Source organism: Myotis lucifugus, unplaced genomic scaffold (assembly GCF_000147115.1).
Source record: "Myotis lucifugus unplaced genomic scaffold, Myoluc2.0 scaffold_320, whole genome shotgun sequence".
Classification (NCBI taxonomy): domain Eukaryota; kingdom Metazoa; phylum Chordata; class Mammalia; order Chiroptera; family Vespertilionidae; genus Myotis; species Myotis lucifugus.
The window spans coordinates 323,199-339,947 of record NW_005871368.1 but is presented as its reverse complement, the minus strand read 5'-3'; the positions used below and the strand labels follow the sequence as shown (position 1 = coordinate 339,947).

Below are 16,749 nucleotides of genomic sequence, written 5' to 3'. Positions count from 1 at the left end.
AGGGAACTCATCTCTAGGGCCCCTCCCTGTCTGCTTCACCCTCCTCCATTGGGGTTTAGTCCTTGTCTTATATAGCCACCGGGATCAGTCTCCTAGACATGCCCGGTCTCTGAGTGCAGAGACTATGAAATAGGAAGCTTTTCAAAACGCCGTCTTCAAGAGGGATCGAGTCTGGTTTTCCTTTTCACATTCACCCGCAGTGACCAGCCAGCTCCGCCCTCGCCGGCAGACGCACCAACCCACCCGAATTAGATGAAAATAAAGCCAAGAGACAAGGTGGGTTGTTTTGCCTTAAAACTTCAATATGCTGGATTGTGGCGTGAGGTATTTTTATTCCCTTTTGTTAGTACTTAAAACCATCTGGTACACATCGTAAGGCAAATGATTAACACGTCTCGAGCTACTCGTCCATTTGTACATCGCCGATTCCGCGCGGTCAGTCACAGCTCCACGGAGTTGGGTGGTCCTGCGTGTCTTGGGGGAGGGCTTTCCCAGCGGTGGTGCAGGACGGGGAGGACTGCGTCGATTGGCCGCCCCTCTGGACTGCGTCAGAAAGGGCTTAAGAACACGGGAATAGCAGCCACCGCTCTCACAGAGAATAGGCAAACAGGTTTTGACTAGTGGGCCCAGCATTACTGGAAACCATGTTCCCTGTGTTGTCCGACTGTCAAGGTTGTGCAATGTCATACTGTCCTACCCCGTACCTGGGGGAATGAGTATAAAAAAGGAAAAAGAATGTTTTTTGAAGACAGGCACAATATATACTACTATTGAATGCGCAGTTCCGAACCACAGTTGAGTAGGATATAGATAGGTATGACGATGGGTGCCGGGGGACTACGCACCATCCTTCATGGTGCTTTTACACCCACAGAAGCTCACAAATCCCGTAACGTAACATCACAAATGGCCCTGATTACTGATATACAGGTTTTCATGCTTGTGAAACAGACAGCAAAACACCCACAGCTTAATATCTTCCCATTGTATATACCACTCACACACAGTACAGTGATAGTCTAGACATCGCACTGGACTTATGCTTCTCTTAGCAGAAAACAACCTGCTGCGGTTTGTAAATAGTCATCACTTGAACAATTTGGTCAGCTTGCACCAGGAAGTGGGTCTGGGAGCCAGCGTCTCACTGGAGCACGAGACCCCAGGGTGGCACGTAGTGTGCGGCAAATCGCTTACTAATCAAAGGAGTAACTTCCTATTATTATAAAAGTAGAAAGATTGAAAAAAAACGAAATCTGAAAATGATCTCATTTGCTTAAGACTGTGCCATGTGTATTGCAAACACTGGAGAATCCGTTTTCTTAAAATGCAGCAGCCTAGAAAAAGAAAAAAGAGCACTTGCCCTGTCTTTTGTCAAACGGATGTGTTTGTACTGCTTTAAGGTGCAGTCGTGGAGGAAAAGTTGTCATTTGGCACTATATTAATGACAATGTTTTAATACTGGCACAAGCTAAAAACAGCCCGTCGAGGGAATGACAGAAAATGCCGCCAGCATCGGAGGTGGGAGCACTTCCGTTCAGATGGGAAATGAACAGTGGAAAGACAAGGTTAGAAATGGTTCTGCAGAGACAGGTGAGAGATGCTGTAAAACCATGTTGGTGTTTTCCAGACAGGCGTTCATTTTACTAGGCATCATTGATAGAGAACGGCTGCCCGGAAAGCAGCCACGGCTGAGCCAGCTGACGGCGTCCTGCCGTCAGTACACGTGGGATTCTTTGTGACTCAGAGTGTGGGCGCGGGGGGCCGCGCTGGTGGCACTTCGGATCACCTCCATCCACCTAGAGCAAGAAAGCAAAACGGCTGTCAGGGCCTTTTACAAACGTACGTCTCCGATTTCTTATTTGTAATCTGCCATTTTAGCAGATGAAGAGTTCTTCAATGAACTCTCAGCACCCCCTGCAGAGAGAGCAGGGTTAGGGTGCCTGCAGATGTTCCCCAGTCTCAGTTTGAGGACCATTGACCTCCCTGTGGATGTGCCTTGCCCAAGATGTGGCAGCCCATCTCTTTAGAGCAGTGAGAGGTGAGGCGGCGCCTGGCTGTTTAGGAACGAACGCTCTGTCTTATAACCCTTCAGACCCTGGTGTGCATCCCGCCCTGTTTTCTGTGTTTGAGTATGTGGGATCCTGGTAGTTTTCAGATACCTGGGGACACTGGCGTTTTCTGGAGACGCTGCTGGTTGTCACAACAGAGGGAGTGCTGACATCTAGGGGTAGAGGCCAGGGGTGCTGCCATTAAGCACCTGCAGTGCACAGCACAGACCCTCACAGAATCATCTGGTCTAAATGTTGGCGGTGCTGAGGCTGAGAGAACCTGGATGTGCCGCGCCTCCTGTCTTCACGGGGCCACACGGGGCTTTGGCCGTTCCGTAATCATCAGGCTTTTTAGGGTCTCACACTGAAGGCTGACGTATCCTGGCCACAATAGTGACAGGATCCCACCTTGGGTAAATTTCCTAGCCCAGGATCAGATTTGAGAATTGCTGTGCCCCGGCTCACGGCTCAGGCAGTACAGCGTGGAGACTGCTGCTGTGGGAGGTGGCCCTGATGTTAAGCCACTGTGCTCTCTTCACTGGGGATTGTGCACAGAGCAAAGCCAGCCCAGCGATTAGAAACCCTTGTGGGGTCAGTGTCAGTAGGTGGTGGGGAAATAAGTTAGTGAGAATTTTCTCCCTGAACAGGGTGGGGACTGCTGCCCTGTCTGTGGCCTGAGGACTGACAGAAGCTTACATAGTCTCATCAGGGTGCCGTTCCAGGGGCCCAGAATTACCCTTGACATTTCAGGAACAGACTGAAGCCACTGGGCAAGCATGGTGGCCTGCTCTCTCCATTTTACGTTTGTTTTCGGCTCTCGCACTGTCTCTCACTAATAAGGTAACTCCGAGAGGCACCAGGATTCCTTCCCTTCCTCATGTGGTCTTTTGACGGAAACTTAGCCTTTGACCGCAGCCCATCAGGAATGTTAGGACTAAACAGCTATAGATGCCACAGACTGATAAACACCCGTAAGAGATTTAAAAGTGTGTAGTGTTAACTAGCACTGCAGGTTAAGGATGAAGGATGTTTCTCTGGGAGCAGAAGGGGACTCTGTGGAGAGACCCTGATTTATCCTCAGCACCTGCCAGGGTCAGGACAAGGGCGGGGATGCCCACAGCGGGCTCTCCTAGCAGCTTGCCTGGGAGAAATCCTATTGTTTAAGGGATGAGTGGCCTTTTTCTGCTGGGGGGATGTTTACCTTTCAAACGTGTATTCGCTTTCGGCCCGGAAGTAGTACACGTGGGACTTGAAGTGCAGCTTGAACACGTAGTCCTTGTGGATGTCCTCGGACTCCGAGGGAATGGTGAGCGAATAGCCCAGCAGGGGCAGGCTGGCCAGGGGGTGATTGTCCTGGAAAGGCCAACAGAAGGGGGTGTTGGAGAGGTGGCCGCAGGCGCTGAGCCCGGCTGCAGCCTCTTACCCTGCAGCCGCTCTGGGAGCCGAGGCACTTGGTCCCGGCCCGTGCTCTGTGGGCCAGCTAGTGCGTCCCAGCCAGGACACAGGCCATCAACCCCGTCGCTGCCCCTCCCCAGCCATCCAGCACCCAGGTCGCCCTTCAGCAAATGATGTCAGCCTCCACCTGAGTCGAGGGTCTCATGGATATGGCGTCTTGTAGGCCCCCTTCCGACACCTGGCTGCTTTCTCTCCATGCCTGCCCCATGACGGGGAGGGTGTGGTGTTGGGGGTCCCTAAGGCTCTCCCCAGGCTGCACACTGAATGCTCTATTCCAAGGGTCACAGGGCCTCTCCCTGGGCGGGGGTGGGGGTGGGGTTGGGGGCACATACCTGGTGTGACTTATAGAAGAACAGACAGAAGTTTGTGAACACCACCCACAGCTTCTGCCACCCGTTGCTGTTTTTGAATTTCCTCAGCAGGTTCCCAGACAGCTGATTCTGAAAGACAAGTTGGCCTGTAAGACGCACAGGTGGAGGCCCAGACACCTGGGCCTGTGGGAAGGACCACAGGCTCCTCAGTCCAGGGGGGCTCCCTGAGACTGACTGACAATGGCCTTTCTCCCTGGTAGGTGGACCGCATGATGGGATTAATTCTTTCTGTCACCTATTTTGGGTTGAATTATGTCCCCATCTTCCCCAAAAGATGTGCTAACCCCAATACCTCAGAATGTGGCCTTGGAAATAGCGTCCTCACAGCTATAATTAAGAGTCAACTGTAAGGAAGCAAGGCAGGCCCTTAGTCCCCGTGGCTGACGTCCTTATGCGAGAGGAGAGGCGGACTGCAGTGACGGACGAGCCGAAGGCCAGCAAACCACAGAAGGGGGAAGAGCAAGGAGGGATCCTCCCTTACAAGTGTTAGAGGGAGCTGGCCCTCTTGACACCTAGCTTTCCAGAGTCATGACACATCTCGTTAAGCCACCCCATTGGCAGTGCCTTGTTATGGCAGCCACAGGGAGGGATCCAACACCCCTGAACTGGGAGCCCTCACTGAGCCCCCGCCCGCAGCTCCTGGCTGCCATCTAGTGGCCCAGGCAGAACACTGGCTTTTGGGAGAGGTGACCTCTCCCCAGGAGCTAAAAGAAGTGACTGGTAGAGACGGGCATTCCTGGGCATGTTGGGAGCCCGTGGCCACACAGCACTGCTGTCAACTGCCAGGCAGCCGAGGCGACACCGCGCGCAGAGGTGCACGTCCTCGCGGGCTCCCCAGCGCCCCTCCGTCACCGGCTGTGAAGAGGACACCAAGGAGGCCGTCCACGCCCCTGAGGGCAGCTCATTCCCAGGGAGACTCCCGAGGAGGAACATGGTGGGTGGTGACACTTGTGGATGTGACCGAGTTGTTTGTTCACTTACAGTGGTTACATGGCCACGTCCGCCACAATTAACAAGATGCGTAAAAAGTATTCTGAGTCGACTTCTATCCCTTTGGTACTTATCCAGTAACTTGCATTTCACCCAATAAACATTTAGAGTACCCCTTTAAGTAAGGCGGGAGTTGAGATGTGTTGACAGGACACAGGAAGTAGAGCCCGTCCTGTGGACTGGAGTCAGCTGAACCGAGGGGGATGCCACAGAGGGAGGGGGTGTCCTATCCCCATGTCTGGCTGCCACTCACCTACTGGCTGAAAGGCACAGAGAACCGGGGGGGGTGGTGTGCCCTGGGTCCCAGCAGGTGATGGCACAACCAGAGTTGGGGATGTGGTGCTGCTGCAACATCACAGTGCATCACACGAGACGAGGAGGACAGCACGCGTTCTTTTCCTTATAGTTCATGTGTTTATACTGAATCAAATTCCCCCCGATAGTCCGAAAGACCTCTCTCTCAGATGCCATTATCTGTGGAGCAAGCCAGCCCCACCGTGTGGTATACGCACTGGATTGAGGCAGGTTCAAGAGAACGCTCTACCTGCCACCACCTTAAATCCTTTCTGGAACACGCGAGGGTATAAACTCTGAGTAACAGCCTAGGTGCTCCTTAACCATTCCCACTGGCCTGGCCTCCCAGTGCCACTGAAACTGCCTCCACTACGGTCTCTGAGGATGACTCTTAGGTCAGGACCAGTCTCCATCCTTGCCCCAGAGCAGCTGACACCCCCTTTCCTTGCTGTCTTTCACAGTGGCCTCCTCTCCCCTCTCCCTGGCTTCCAAACTGCTCAGTTCCTGTTGGGTGTAATGTATGTTCAAGTCCAAAGTCCTAATACCTGTGGAGGTGATCTTATTTGGAAACCAGGCCTATGCGCAGATGTTAGCAAGTTAGAAGGAGGTCATACTGGGGGGGGGGGGGGTGTCCTAATTCCGATGACTATTGTCCTTATGAGGACGACATTTTAACACGAGACATACAGCCATACTGCCCAGTGAGACGGAGGTTGAGGTCAGAGCGATGCGTCCACAAACCTAGGCACACCAAGGGTTGCTGGTCATCACCAGAAGCCGAGAGGCGTGGAGCAGACCCTCCCCAGGGCCTCCAGCAGGAGCCGACATCTGCTCTGGGACCGCTGCCCTCCAGCAGGGTTAGAAGATACTCTGTGGCAGCCACAGACAGCTAAGTGCCTGCCGCCGACTCTCCCTCAGTGCCGTCCTTCCATCCTGAGCCTCACTGTATCCAGTTCCCTCCCGGATCTCTGCCGCCTCCTAACGTCAGTCTTAAAATAACGTTGATCATCTCGCCTCTGATCCCTCCGAAGGCGAGGCTGCCTGCTGACCATCCCAGCCTCGCGTGAACCCCAGTGCCCGCTGGCTTGACCAGACTTGTAGCTCATCTTTGTGGTGTCCCCAAACCTCCCCGTTACTCATTTCTACCCGTGCGAGTCCTACAGGAGACACCTGGGAGAGGGAGCGGAGAGTGAGAAGGAAGGAGCTGCTTGCTTCCCTTTGCCGACGGCAGGGACCGGGCCTAGAAGAGGGGAGCTCGCCTGTCAGTCGGGGTGGGGCGTGCATCTGGCACCCAAAGGAGCCCAGCATGGACATCAGGCTGAAGGCATGCGCCTGGGGAAGGGGGATCTGGCAAGGGAGGGGTGTTTGCAGTGACAGATGAGTCAGTTCCGTGTGTTTAACCTGCATGTTTGCCACCTTAAAACCACACCTAGGGGCTTGCTTTCATGCTCTATAATTCTTGGCAAACTTCTCCAAGGGCCACACAATAAACATTTGGGGCTTTTCAGGCCAAGAGGCAAAATCAAAGATATTTGCATTTGTAGTAGCCACTCAAAATAAAACCCGTTCTTGGCTCATGGGCTGTAAATACCCAGGGCTGGGCAGGATTTGGCCCAGGGGCTGCAGTCCGCTGACTCGGCTGCTAGACTCACCCGACCATATGGACGAAGGACTGCAGCTGTGTGGACGGCCACCCGGAAAGAGCTGGCCTGAGGAAGCGTCTGGGCTGCCCATGACCTACCTCCCTTGGGTATTTGCTACATTCTTGAATGACCTACGTTTCGAGCCGAGAGGTCCCACGCCTTGACAGTCCTAACTACACCTCACCTCGCGGAGGATGGTGTGGAGCAGGCAGAGACGAGCCCCCTCACGCGCTGCACTCACACCAGCTGCACTGGACTAGGCTGGGTCTGATCAGGTGTTTTCCCACCAGACGGTCCCGGGTTCTTCCCCACTCCCCTGGCTGGAAAGATCCCTGTTCCCTGGAAGAAATCCCCAGCTGGCAAGTTTTGCAGGCAGACCCAGTGTGACGGGAGGGAGAAGCTGAGTACAGACTCAGAGGGCCTGTGGGAGGGAAGAGGCTGCCCGCGGGGGCGGAGAGGGATGTTCCCTGCAGCCCATGGGAGGCCAGGTGCGGCTCGGGGAGCCTCAGTGTCCCCTTGAGGGTGTCTTCAAAAGCAGATCCGGGTTTAGGACTCTAGCAGGCAAACTCGAAATCAGCAGCTCCACGGAGCTGTGAAGGTCACCTCCAGAAAACAACCTCAGAATCCCTGCAGACCACCGTCCGCCAGGGAATGTGTGACATGTCCCCAATACTGCTGGTTCAAAGAGTGAACACACCGATGCTCCTGGCAGTCTCTCACGGGGCACAGCTTGGGCCAGGCTCTTTAGGAATTCAGAACTCTCAGGTTTTAGAAAGATAATCCCATGCGTCTACCATATAGCAGCCCGGCAGCGGGGCCTGGGCGCCACCCAGAACCAGACACGGCGATTGTATGGTGAAACATGGCCATTCACACAAAACACAGTCCAAGCTTCTCAACCACTCAGGCCAGGTTCTGCTGCCAGTGGGACCAGAGGAGAACTTGGTGGTTTCAGAGCTTGCTGGCTGTGGCGTTTTCTGAAAGGGTGGGGATTATGGGCCTGGACTACTTGGGGAATGGGGTTTGGAGGATTCTGGAAGGTGCGGTCACAATCTGGGGGCCCCACCACCAAAGCTAACTCAGGACACCTCCCAGAGCCCCCCGGGGAGGCTGTGCCATGGCCCTGGCTGGGGTCAGCCTTCTGACCCTTCTGCCTCCTCGCACCCGATTCAGGTGTGTGGGGTGGCTGCTCTAGGACGCGGCAACCTCGGCGCTGGGAGCTCTCCATCCGCTGGCACCGGGGCCGTTTCTCTGTCTCTGGCGCGGACACATGGCTAAATGCACGACAGTCCCCCCCCCCCCCCCCCCCCCCCGCTGACTCCATGAGAGGAAAGGAAACTGGGGGAGATGGAGATGGCCAGAGAACAAAAGCTGTGGGGACGAAACGAAAGGCCGAGAGACGTGGTCGCATTCACCTGAGAGGGCGAGCCAAATGCTCAAAGGATGAGTCATCCTTGTCCTGGCCCCCCTCCCCCACCGACCCCAGGGTCACGGCCGGTACCTCCACGGCCACGCTGAAGTCCACCATGGAGACGCTGGTGTTGCGGTGCCAGCACACGTGCACCATGGTGTTGCCGCGGTGGGGGGCCTGGCGCTCCAGCGAGGTGCGGGAGGCGCTGAGGTCGTCCTCGGACTCCTGGTCGGCCACTGTGGCCTCATCGGGGGACTCTGTGGATGTGGCAAAAGGCAGTGCTTCTGATCTCTGCTGGCCAGAGGGGCCCTTTCCTGAGCCCTCCCGGGAGCTGAACGGGCCTGGATGGCTGGGGGCACTCAGTGATGTGGTCCCAGGTCCCCAGTGCAGCCACTGAGCAGGAAGTCACACTAGTAGCCACCTGCCTGTCAGGGTCCCACCCTGGGGGCCCCAGCACACCTGGGCACGGGGCCGCTGCTTGCCCAGCATGTGGATAGCCTGCTTCCTCTCCCTGGTCGGTCACATTCCGTATGACAAGCAGCGATGCTGGCCCAGAAAAGGTGCCTTCCCTGCTCTGCTCGCTCACTTTTAAGGATTTTTATATTTTTAGGAAATGGAATTTCCTTGATTTTTATCTTTAAGTTTGAATGTAGTCCACGGATCTGAGGCCCACCAGGTAAGGTGACTTTAAGTGCATGGGCTGCTCACCCTCTGTAAGCCCGAGCTGCCCGCCCCTCAGCTAATTCCTGGGGGCAGGGGGCCTCCCCACGCTTACTGTTGTCAGGGGGGCTGCTGGCGAGGAACTCGGGAGTGGGGCCGCTGCTCTTCTCTGCCAAGTCAATGGCCATCTGTATGTCCTCAACCCACTTCTCCATCTCGGACCGGGAGCTGAAGAAGAGACGGACGTCAGGTTCTCAGACCACAGCAGGTCGAAGGGTCAACAGGGAAGAGGGCCCCGTGTTACCTGGCGGCCACGACGATGGACTGCCGCTGGCCCCGCAGGGTGAGGCAGTGGGGCACGCCCCACTCGTCTTCACTTTTCTCGATCTGTGGGGTGAGCGTTCGGAACGTTACTACCAAGGAGCAAGCAAGACACTCAGTGCGTTTTCAGATGCTCACTGAAAGGGCCATGGCCCGGAGAAACAAGTCAGAAAATTAACCAGAAAGGGAAAAGAAAGATCAAAAGGCACTGGATAGTTTCCGGTAGAGCTCAGACGCTGCCCTTCAGCCAACCACCGAGGAGAATGTGGGTATGTGCCAGGGAGCAATCCTGTGCTGACTGGCCTGGCTGCATCTGCCAGCCCAGGGTCACAGAATACGGACACCTGTCCACTGGCACATCTTGGGGCTCCGTGACTCCACGTGGGTGGTGAGGATCGTCTCAGGGCCCCAGGGCCAGGCACAGCGCCGTGGGAGGCACGTTCACCCCACATGGCCACGTCATCTTGCCTCTTCACTTAATTCCAGAAGCAGGATGCCCACGAACCCCACATGCAGAGGAGCCAGGTCCCACCACCTCTCCAGGGAGCCCGAACCGGTGAGGGTTCCCGAGGCACCTGGGATGCTCTCACTTCCTTGTCAAGTCCCTCCTTTTCCTTCCCCACGTCACCGTCACTGGCTCAGGCTCCCTTCGGCCAGGCACACAAACTGCAGGCAGCCCAGAGGGCGAGGCCAAGTCTCGTGCCGGGCTGGTACTCACGGTCATGCCGTAGAGCGGGAGCTGCCCGTGCACTTTAAACTGATTCGAGATCGTCAGTCCCCGGCTTGTGTACAGCAAGACGTCGTTGAACTAGAGGACAAGGACAAGTGCAGCTGAGATGCATGGGCTCCATTTGAAACCAGAACGTGCAGAAAGTGTTTTCAAAATACTGCATGACAATTCGTTGATCTCAACAACTCCAAGCTGAGCAGCAAAGCTGCTCCTCCTGCCTCCCAGGTGCCCCCCCTGGGCAGCAGAGGCCTGGCCCTGTGGACCACGGACCATGGTGAGGACAAGCAGCTCTCACCACTCACCAGGAAAAACATGCGCTGCTGCAGCCCCTTCCCGGAGAGCTTGCTGAGGCTTCCCAGGCGGATGAATTCCTGCGGAGAAAGCAGATCTGGCTGGGAGCGTGCAAACCTGGGTCCACACAGAGACTCTGGCTTCCTCATACCATGGTCCCTTTCACGCTAAAAATCATAGCGATCACATTAACTGTACTGAATGCTGTGCTCCGCCTTCTCCTTCCCAGGAACCTGTTGGCAGGGACCATGGGCTCCACTAACAGAGAGGAAACCAGCACTCAGGTCCAGTGGTGTGACCCTGGCTCACAGTCAGGCCTGTAATTATGCACTTGTCCCCCGGGGCCTGCAGGCTCCCCACTGCGGGAAAGGGAAAAGGACCCGACCAGCTACAAACTGGCAGCAAGGGTCCAGAAGACAGACACGCCCCAGGAGAGCACTATGAACAGAGGAATCTTTCCCGTGACTTGAAACTCTGGTTCTCAGAAGCTGGTAACTGTTCTAGGATAACCGAGCAAGAGGAAAACGTATCTAAGGAACTCTTCCTCCTGAACTGAACTCTGAGAGGGTGTGAACCATGTGGGGCCACTTAACCCCCCTCCCTGCACCCCCCGCCCCAACACACACAACTCATTATTTTAAAATCGTAGTAAAATACACATAAAATTTTCCACTCGTGTATTCGAGGTGTTGCCTCCTGCCCAGGCCCAGACCTTTTCATCACCCAACGGGAACGCTGTGCCCAGTAAGGAGCCTCCCTTTTCCCTTCCCTCAGGCACACAATTCCCAGGCAGCCACCACTGGGTTTTTTTTGTTTTGTTTTTTTGTTTTTATAACTCTCTAGATTTGCCTAGTCTGGATAGTTCATATAAATTGAATTGATAATATGTGGCCACACTTTCCTCACGTAGTGTGGATCAGAGCTTCACTCCGTCCACAGATGTTCTGTGGCCGAACATTTCATCGTACGGACAGACCACATTTTGTGTATCCATTCACCTGTCGATGGGACATTGTGGTGGCTTCCCCTTTTGGCTAGCGAGAATAGTGCTGCCACGGACAGTCCTGTTCAGGTTTTTGTCTGAATACCTGTTCTCAGTTCTTCTGGGTATATGCCCAGGCGTGGAATTGCTGGGTCACATGGGAATTCTGTTAACCTATTGAGGAACCTCTAAACTGGTTTCCACAGCTCTGCTTGTAAAACGTAGTTGCAAGTTCTGGTCTCTGTCCTCTTCCCTTGGATGTGGGTGGGCTGGTGACTGATTTGACCAATACAGTATGGAAGTGATGCCACGTGACCTGAGACTAGATCATAAAACTACACGTAGCCTCTACTATGTCCTTGGGAGCAGCTGCTCGTGGAGCCCTGAGGCGCACATACTCAGTAAGACTACCCTGGATCCAGGCTCATGAAACCCCTCATGGGCTCTCTGTGCAGTCCCAGCTGAGCCCAGCCTCCAGCCATTACTGCCAGGTGTCAGCCTTGGACCGTCCAGACCAGCCCTATGTCAATGGGACCTCTGTCAATGCCGCATAGAGCAGAAGAGTCACCTGGCTGAGCCCTGACCAACTTCGGATTCACAAAACCATGGCACAGACTACAAGGCTGTTTTCAGCCACTAGTTATTGGAGTAGTGTGTCACATAACAAGATTCCTGGAACACCTGCCACGAGATATTTCTGTGTTCCCAGCATCATCTGAGCCAGGAATAGGGACTCAGCCAACTCATTGTGATTCCATAGACTTCTGCACAGCCTAACAACTCTTTGGTCCTTTATGATACATGAATCAAAGGCTATGTCTGCTAGTAATTTCACTGACTAGTTTTGGGGCTCAACAAAGTAACAGAATAAATACTTGCAGGGCCATAGGGTGGACATAAACAACATGATGTGAGGAAATGGTGTCTCGGGGGCCACATTCAACACCGAAGGGCATCAGAGAATGAGAACAGTGACCCTAGCGTGCTGCTGTCACTCTTGTTTCCGCCTCACGTGTTTGTTGCCATTGGTTTTTATGTTTGTTTGTCTTTTTTGTTTTTGTTTTTTGCTGTTGAAATGGATGATTAATACAATTTTAAAATATAAAAAGGCTATCAAGAATGCTGATGTTGCTAAGGGTGTGAAAGTGCTCACAAAATGACGATTACAGGCCATTGGAGAGGTAGAAAATGGTTGATGTGGATAAAGGGAAAGCAGTTCCCAGTGACAGCATTTCAGGGGCAGTGACGTGTGAAAAAGCGAAGATGCTACATCTGATCTCCTGAAAGATAACCCTGGAAGGAGTGCTGAAAGTGATTCGTTTAAGGCCAGTAGGGGCTGGTTCAATAAATTTTAAGAAAGAGTTGTTTGTTTATAGATGAAACAGTACATTAGACATGTACTTTATATAAGAAAGGTTAAAACGGAATCATTTGGGCGTCTGGAATGAATGAATTCAACTTAGATTATTTTTAATGGGGAAAAATGATTGGGTTTTCAAACAAATAGCTTCTCGAACAGCTATTTGTCTGAAAGGAATTAAGCTCGAGAACTGAGGTTCCACTGTACACAGGTGTGTTCCTGCATCTTCTCTAAGCTGCACAGGTTTAAAGTTTCCAGGGCAGCTACCTGTCAGATGCGACTGCGAGCCCCGGGCGTAATGGAAACTTGTGTGAAGGTAAAGGCCGGTGTGCAGAGGCTAAAATTCCCTTCTGAGCCTGGGTGATGGAGAGTTCAAAATCGGGGAGCTGTAGGAGAAAGAGCTCATGGAGAGATCTGGTGAGATGTACCACCTGGCGAATAGTTTGGATTCTTGGGAAGAGAAGTGGAAAAAGGCAGGCTGTGCTGTATCCTGAACATTCCCATGGGTCTGGAGGAAGCGTGTCTGTGCAGCGAGGCTGCTTCACCCTGCACGGCCTGCATCTCATGAAGGGCTGCTCGGCGAGGCCACCGCACAAGTGAAGCTGCAGCTCTCCCAGAATCAGGCTGTGGCTCAAATGTCATTTTAATTCCTAGTTAAAATTACATTATGTACAGAAAAGTGTATCTTTTAAAAATAGTTTCCATACTTACATGGGAATTGACAGCATGATTTCACGCACTAGCTTTTCCTCTGCCTTTGTTAGCACTATTTTACCCAATTAAAAATTTTTATCTTCCTTTTTCACTTACCTACATTTTAATACACAAAATAAGCTATCTCAAATCATCTTAGAACATGGCAGGGGAAAAAAAGGAAATTAACACATCAACCAATAAGGAGAAAAAGCAGGATACTTCATCTACTTCATAAAGGCTTGCTTTTATCTCCTTCTAACAAGAAATTTCCGAATGTGATATTCAAGGTTTTCCCCCCAATTATCCCCGGGTGGAAGGAAGCCACTTCAGAAGGACGACATTTTAACTTGGAGTATCTGTATTCAAACCGTGCAAATGTAAGTCACTTAAGTGCCGCTTTACTGGCTTGGCCTCCAGTGCATGAGAGGGTGCAGCTGCTTACCCGTCCTGGAATCACAAGATTGTCGACGCCAATCAAGTCTTTCTTGAGTTCGTGCAGCTTCTGGAAGTTCTCCATCTTGATCATCGTACCGTGGAGCTGGGCCACCATCTCTGTGATCTCCGCCAGCGCCGCTAATGAAGAAACACGGACACGCAGTATTAGCGGCAGACGAGGGTTTTCCCCTCCAACGTCTTGAAGCTCAACTCTGCAGGGCAATGATATCCCGCCGTGGCTGAGCGATCTTGGATGCTGCCCTTCTAGGGCAGCGGTTCTCAACCTGTGGGTCGAGACCCCTTTGGGGGTCTAATGACCCTTTCACAGGGGTCGCCTAAGAACATCGGCAAACACATATATAATTACATATTGTTTTTGTGATTAATCACTATGCTTTAATTATGTTCAATTTGTAACAATGAAAATACATCCTGCATATCAGATATTTACATTACGATTCATAACAGTAGCAAAATTACAGTTATGAAGTAGCAACGAAAATAATTTTATGGTTGGGGGTCACCACCACATGAGGAACTGTACTAAAGGGCCGCGGCATTAGGAAGGTTGAGAACCACTGTTCTAGGGACAACACCGCTCTGTCCCACAAATAAACACCGAGTGCTTTGCTTTACTTTGTATTGATTTGCTCTGCCCGAGTTTCCCAAAAGCCGTGTGAGAATGTAATTGACCCCTCATCGCTGCATGGAAGACAGCTGCCCTCCAGTGAGAACTGCTTGTTGGCCCAGAGGGGGAGCTGCAGGGGACCAGGGTGCCTAGAATTCTGTCCCCAGGGCAGCAATTTTTTACCCCCTTCTCTGGAAAGAACAGAGAACAGAGGCCACAGGACAACCTGGGCAAAAGAGGGATCTTTCTGGGAGAGAGTCTATCGACAGTGCAACTTCTGAGTAATGAACATTCATTCCAGCACCCCCAGGATTACCTTCTGCAGGAGTCATACCGTTTACCAAGATGGTGGCCAAGAACAACTGCAAAACGAAACTTTATTTTGCAACATGGGCACATCTCCCCTACACGGGCAGGCATCCAACATGTACAAGGGGCTGATGCGCTATTAGCACGCGTTTGGGTGGCATGCAAAGCCACTGCAGCTGAGCATTCACGTATTTTTGTCAAGAAAGCAAGAAATACTTGCCAACTGAACTTCAGGCATCAGAAAATGAAGCACTTCAACGTTGCAAGGGGAGCATTTCGTTTTCCTGCCTTCTCCCTGGGGATGCCAATTAAATGCTTCCTAGCTAATCACAGAAAGCTGTCTAAGCCACAGTGACAGACCCCAAGGCTGGCTCAAGCTTCAGACATTAGCAGCCAATTTAGCCCCATGAACAATTACTGGGCACCAAATGCTCAGTGGGGCGGGGGTGCAGGCCTCTGAGAGGAAGGAGACGGCACCTGGTCCCGCGGGGCTCATGGTGCAGCGTCCTGGGAACAGCTCTCAGCACTCCCCATCCCCGACGTCCAGGAACTGTATGCTGGGGTATAGTTTGAATTCCCCAGCCGTTTTACTGTGATGCCACCATCTGAATGAAGCTACATAACAAATGCTCTTTCCATCGAATTGTCGAAGACAGACTTTTCTCGCTGGGGGCTGTATAGTACAATGCAATCTGGGCCAGTCAGCCAAGGATAGCACGTCTCCCGCCCTCCTGGGTGAGAGAGCTGCACAGCTCTGAGTCCTCAGGGCCACAGTGGCTTTGGGTCATCCTGTGCAGATACGACAGAACGAGGCAGGTGGGCGGAGAAGGTCATGCAGGCTCATGGCCAGGCAGGAACTGAGGCTTAAAGGAGCAGCACTGTGCAGGGAGGGACAAGGAGGTGGGAGCAGGGACTCCAGGCAGAGGAACAGAACATGCCAAGGCATGAGGCACCACGGTTTGTCTTAAAGACTGACAGTCTACAGCAAAGCAAAACCACGTCACAAGCCATGCTTATTCCCCTTCTGTGAATTGCCAGTGTCTTCATTGTTTTGCTAAGTCTCCACTTGGGCTGTCCTTTTAAAAACTAATTTGTAGCATCGCCTATAAATTCTAGATACCAACAGTGAGTTTTCTAGAACAAGCCCCCTATCACCATTTCCCTCCTTAAAACCCTTCCCGTCTTCCCTTCACTCTTAGGTTGAGGTCGGCTAGGGTTTATGAGACCCCACGGGACCTGGTCTCTGCTTACTTTCCCAGCCTCATTTCTGCTGCTCTCCCTCTGCAGTCCACATAGAACTTCTATCTAGAATGTTCCATAGTCTCTGTCCCTTTTGGACCTCTGTACGTGCAGTTCCCAACTCTCTGCTGCACACTCTGCCCTCATCCAAGGAAACTCCTACTTATACGCTAGCCCTAAGCTTAGCCACCCTTCCCTCAGCCAGCCCCCACTGAGCCTGGAAGGGCCACCCTACGGCACCGGGCACTTCCCTCTCACAGGTCAGCCACTGCCCAGGTCCCCCCTCTGTGCCGCTAGTGCGTTCCCTGAGGAGGCCCCACACCCACTCCTCTTTCTAATATACCGAGTACTCAGCAGGTGCCCAGTGCAAATCTGCTGCAGGAGATGGGTCGGTGGCCTGAGAGAACTGAGTATCACCCAGTTTTTATGCAAAGAAGAGATGCACTTAGAAAATGAGGATATAGGTGACTTGAGAGATGGGAGGTATTTTTATAATATTTTAGGTGAGAGATACAGGCCTTGACATACTAGAGCAGGGGTCCTCAAACTACGGCCCGCGGGCCACATGCAAATACAAATATTGTATTTGTTCCCGTTTTGTTTTTTTACTTCAAATAAGATATGTGCAGTGTGCATAGGAATTTGTTCATAGTTTTTTTTTAAACTATAGTCCGGCCCTCCAACGGTCTGAGGGACAGTGAACTGGCCCCCTGTTTAAAAAGTTTGAGGACCCCTGTGAAGGGTGAGCAAATTCGTGTAATTGTCAACAGCCACCAGCCCAGCTGGGGAGTAGAGGGGGCACAGCATCAGACCTCAGGGCCCTGGTCCTTGATTGGCTGATGGTTCAGGCATTAACAGACCACATATCACATGAGACAAACGACCT

General features: G+C 52.7%; 1 protein-coding gene across 1 annotated transcript in view; it reads right to left on the bottom strand.

The window, feature by feature from the left end:
• Nucleotides 1-281: 281 nt before the first annotated feature.
• Nucleotides 282-16,749, bottom strand: part of FARP1 (FERM, ARH/RhoGEF and pleckstrin domain protein 1) — a 224,164-nt gene continuing 207,696 nt past the window's right edge. The window contains exons 17-25 of the mRNA XM_023764187.1: nucleotides 13,695-13,973; nucleotides 10,226-10,294; nucleotides 9,912-10,001; nucleotides 9,177-9,259; nucleotides 8,988-9,100; nucleotides 8,303-8,469; nucleotides 3,836-3,943; nucleotides 3,250-3,401; nucleotides 282-1,796 (exon numbers count right to left, since the gene is read on the bottom strand). Of these exons, the coding sequence (XP_023619955.1) occupies nucleotides 1,715-1,796; nucleotides 3,250-3,401; nucleotides 3,836-3,943; nucleotides 8,303-8,469; nucleotides 8,988-9,100; nucleotides 9,177-9,259; nucleotides 9,912-10,001; nucleotides 10,226-10,294; nucleotides 13,695-13,973 (1,143 nt within the window). The 3' untranslated portion in view covers nucleotides 282-1,714. The remainder of the gene's footprint in view (nucleotides 1,797-3,249; nucleotides 3,402-3,835; nucleotides 3,944-8,302; nucleotides 8,470-8,987; nucleotides 9,101-9,176; nucleotides 9,260-9,911; nucleotides 10,002-10,225; nucleotides 10,295-13,694; nucleotides 13,974-16,749) is intronic.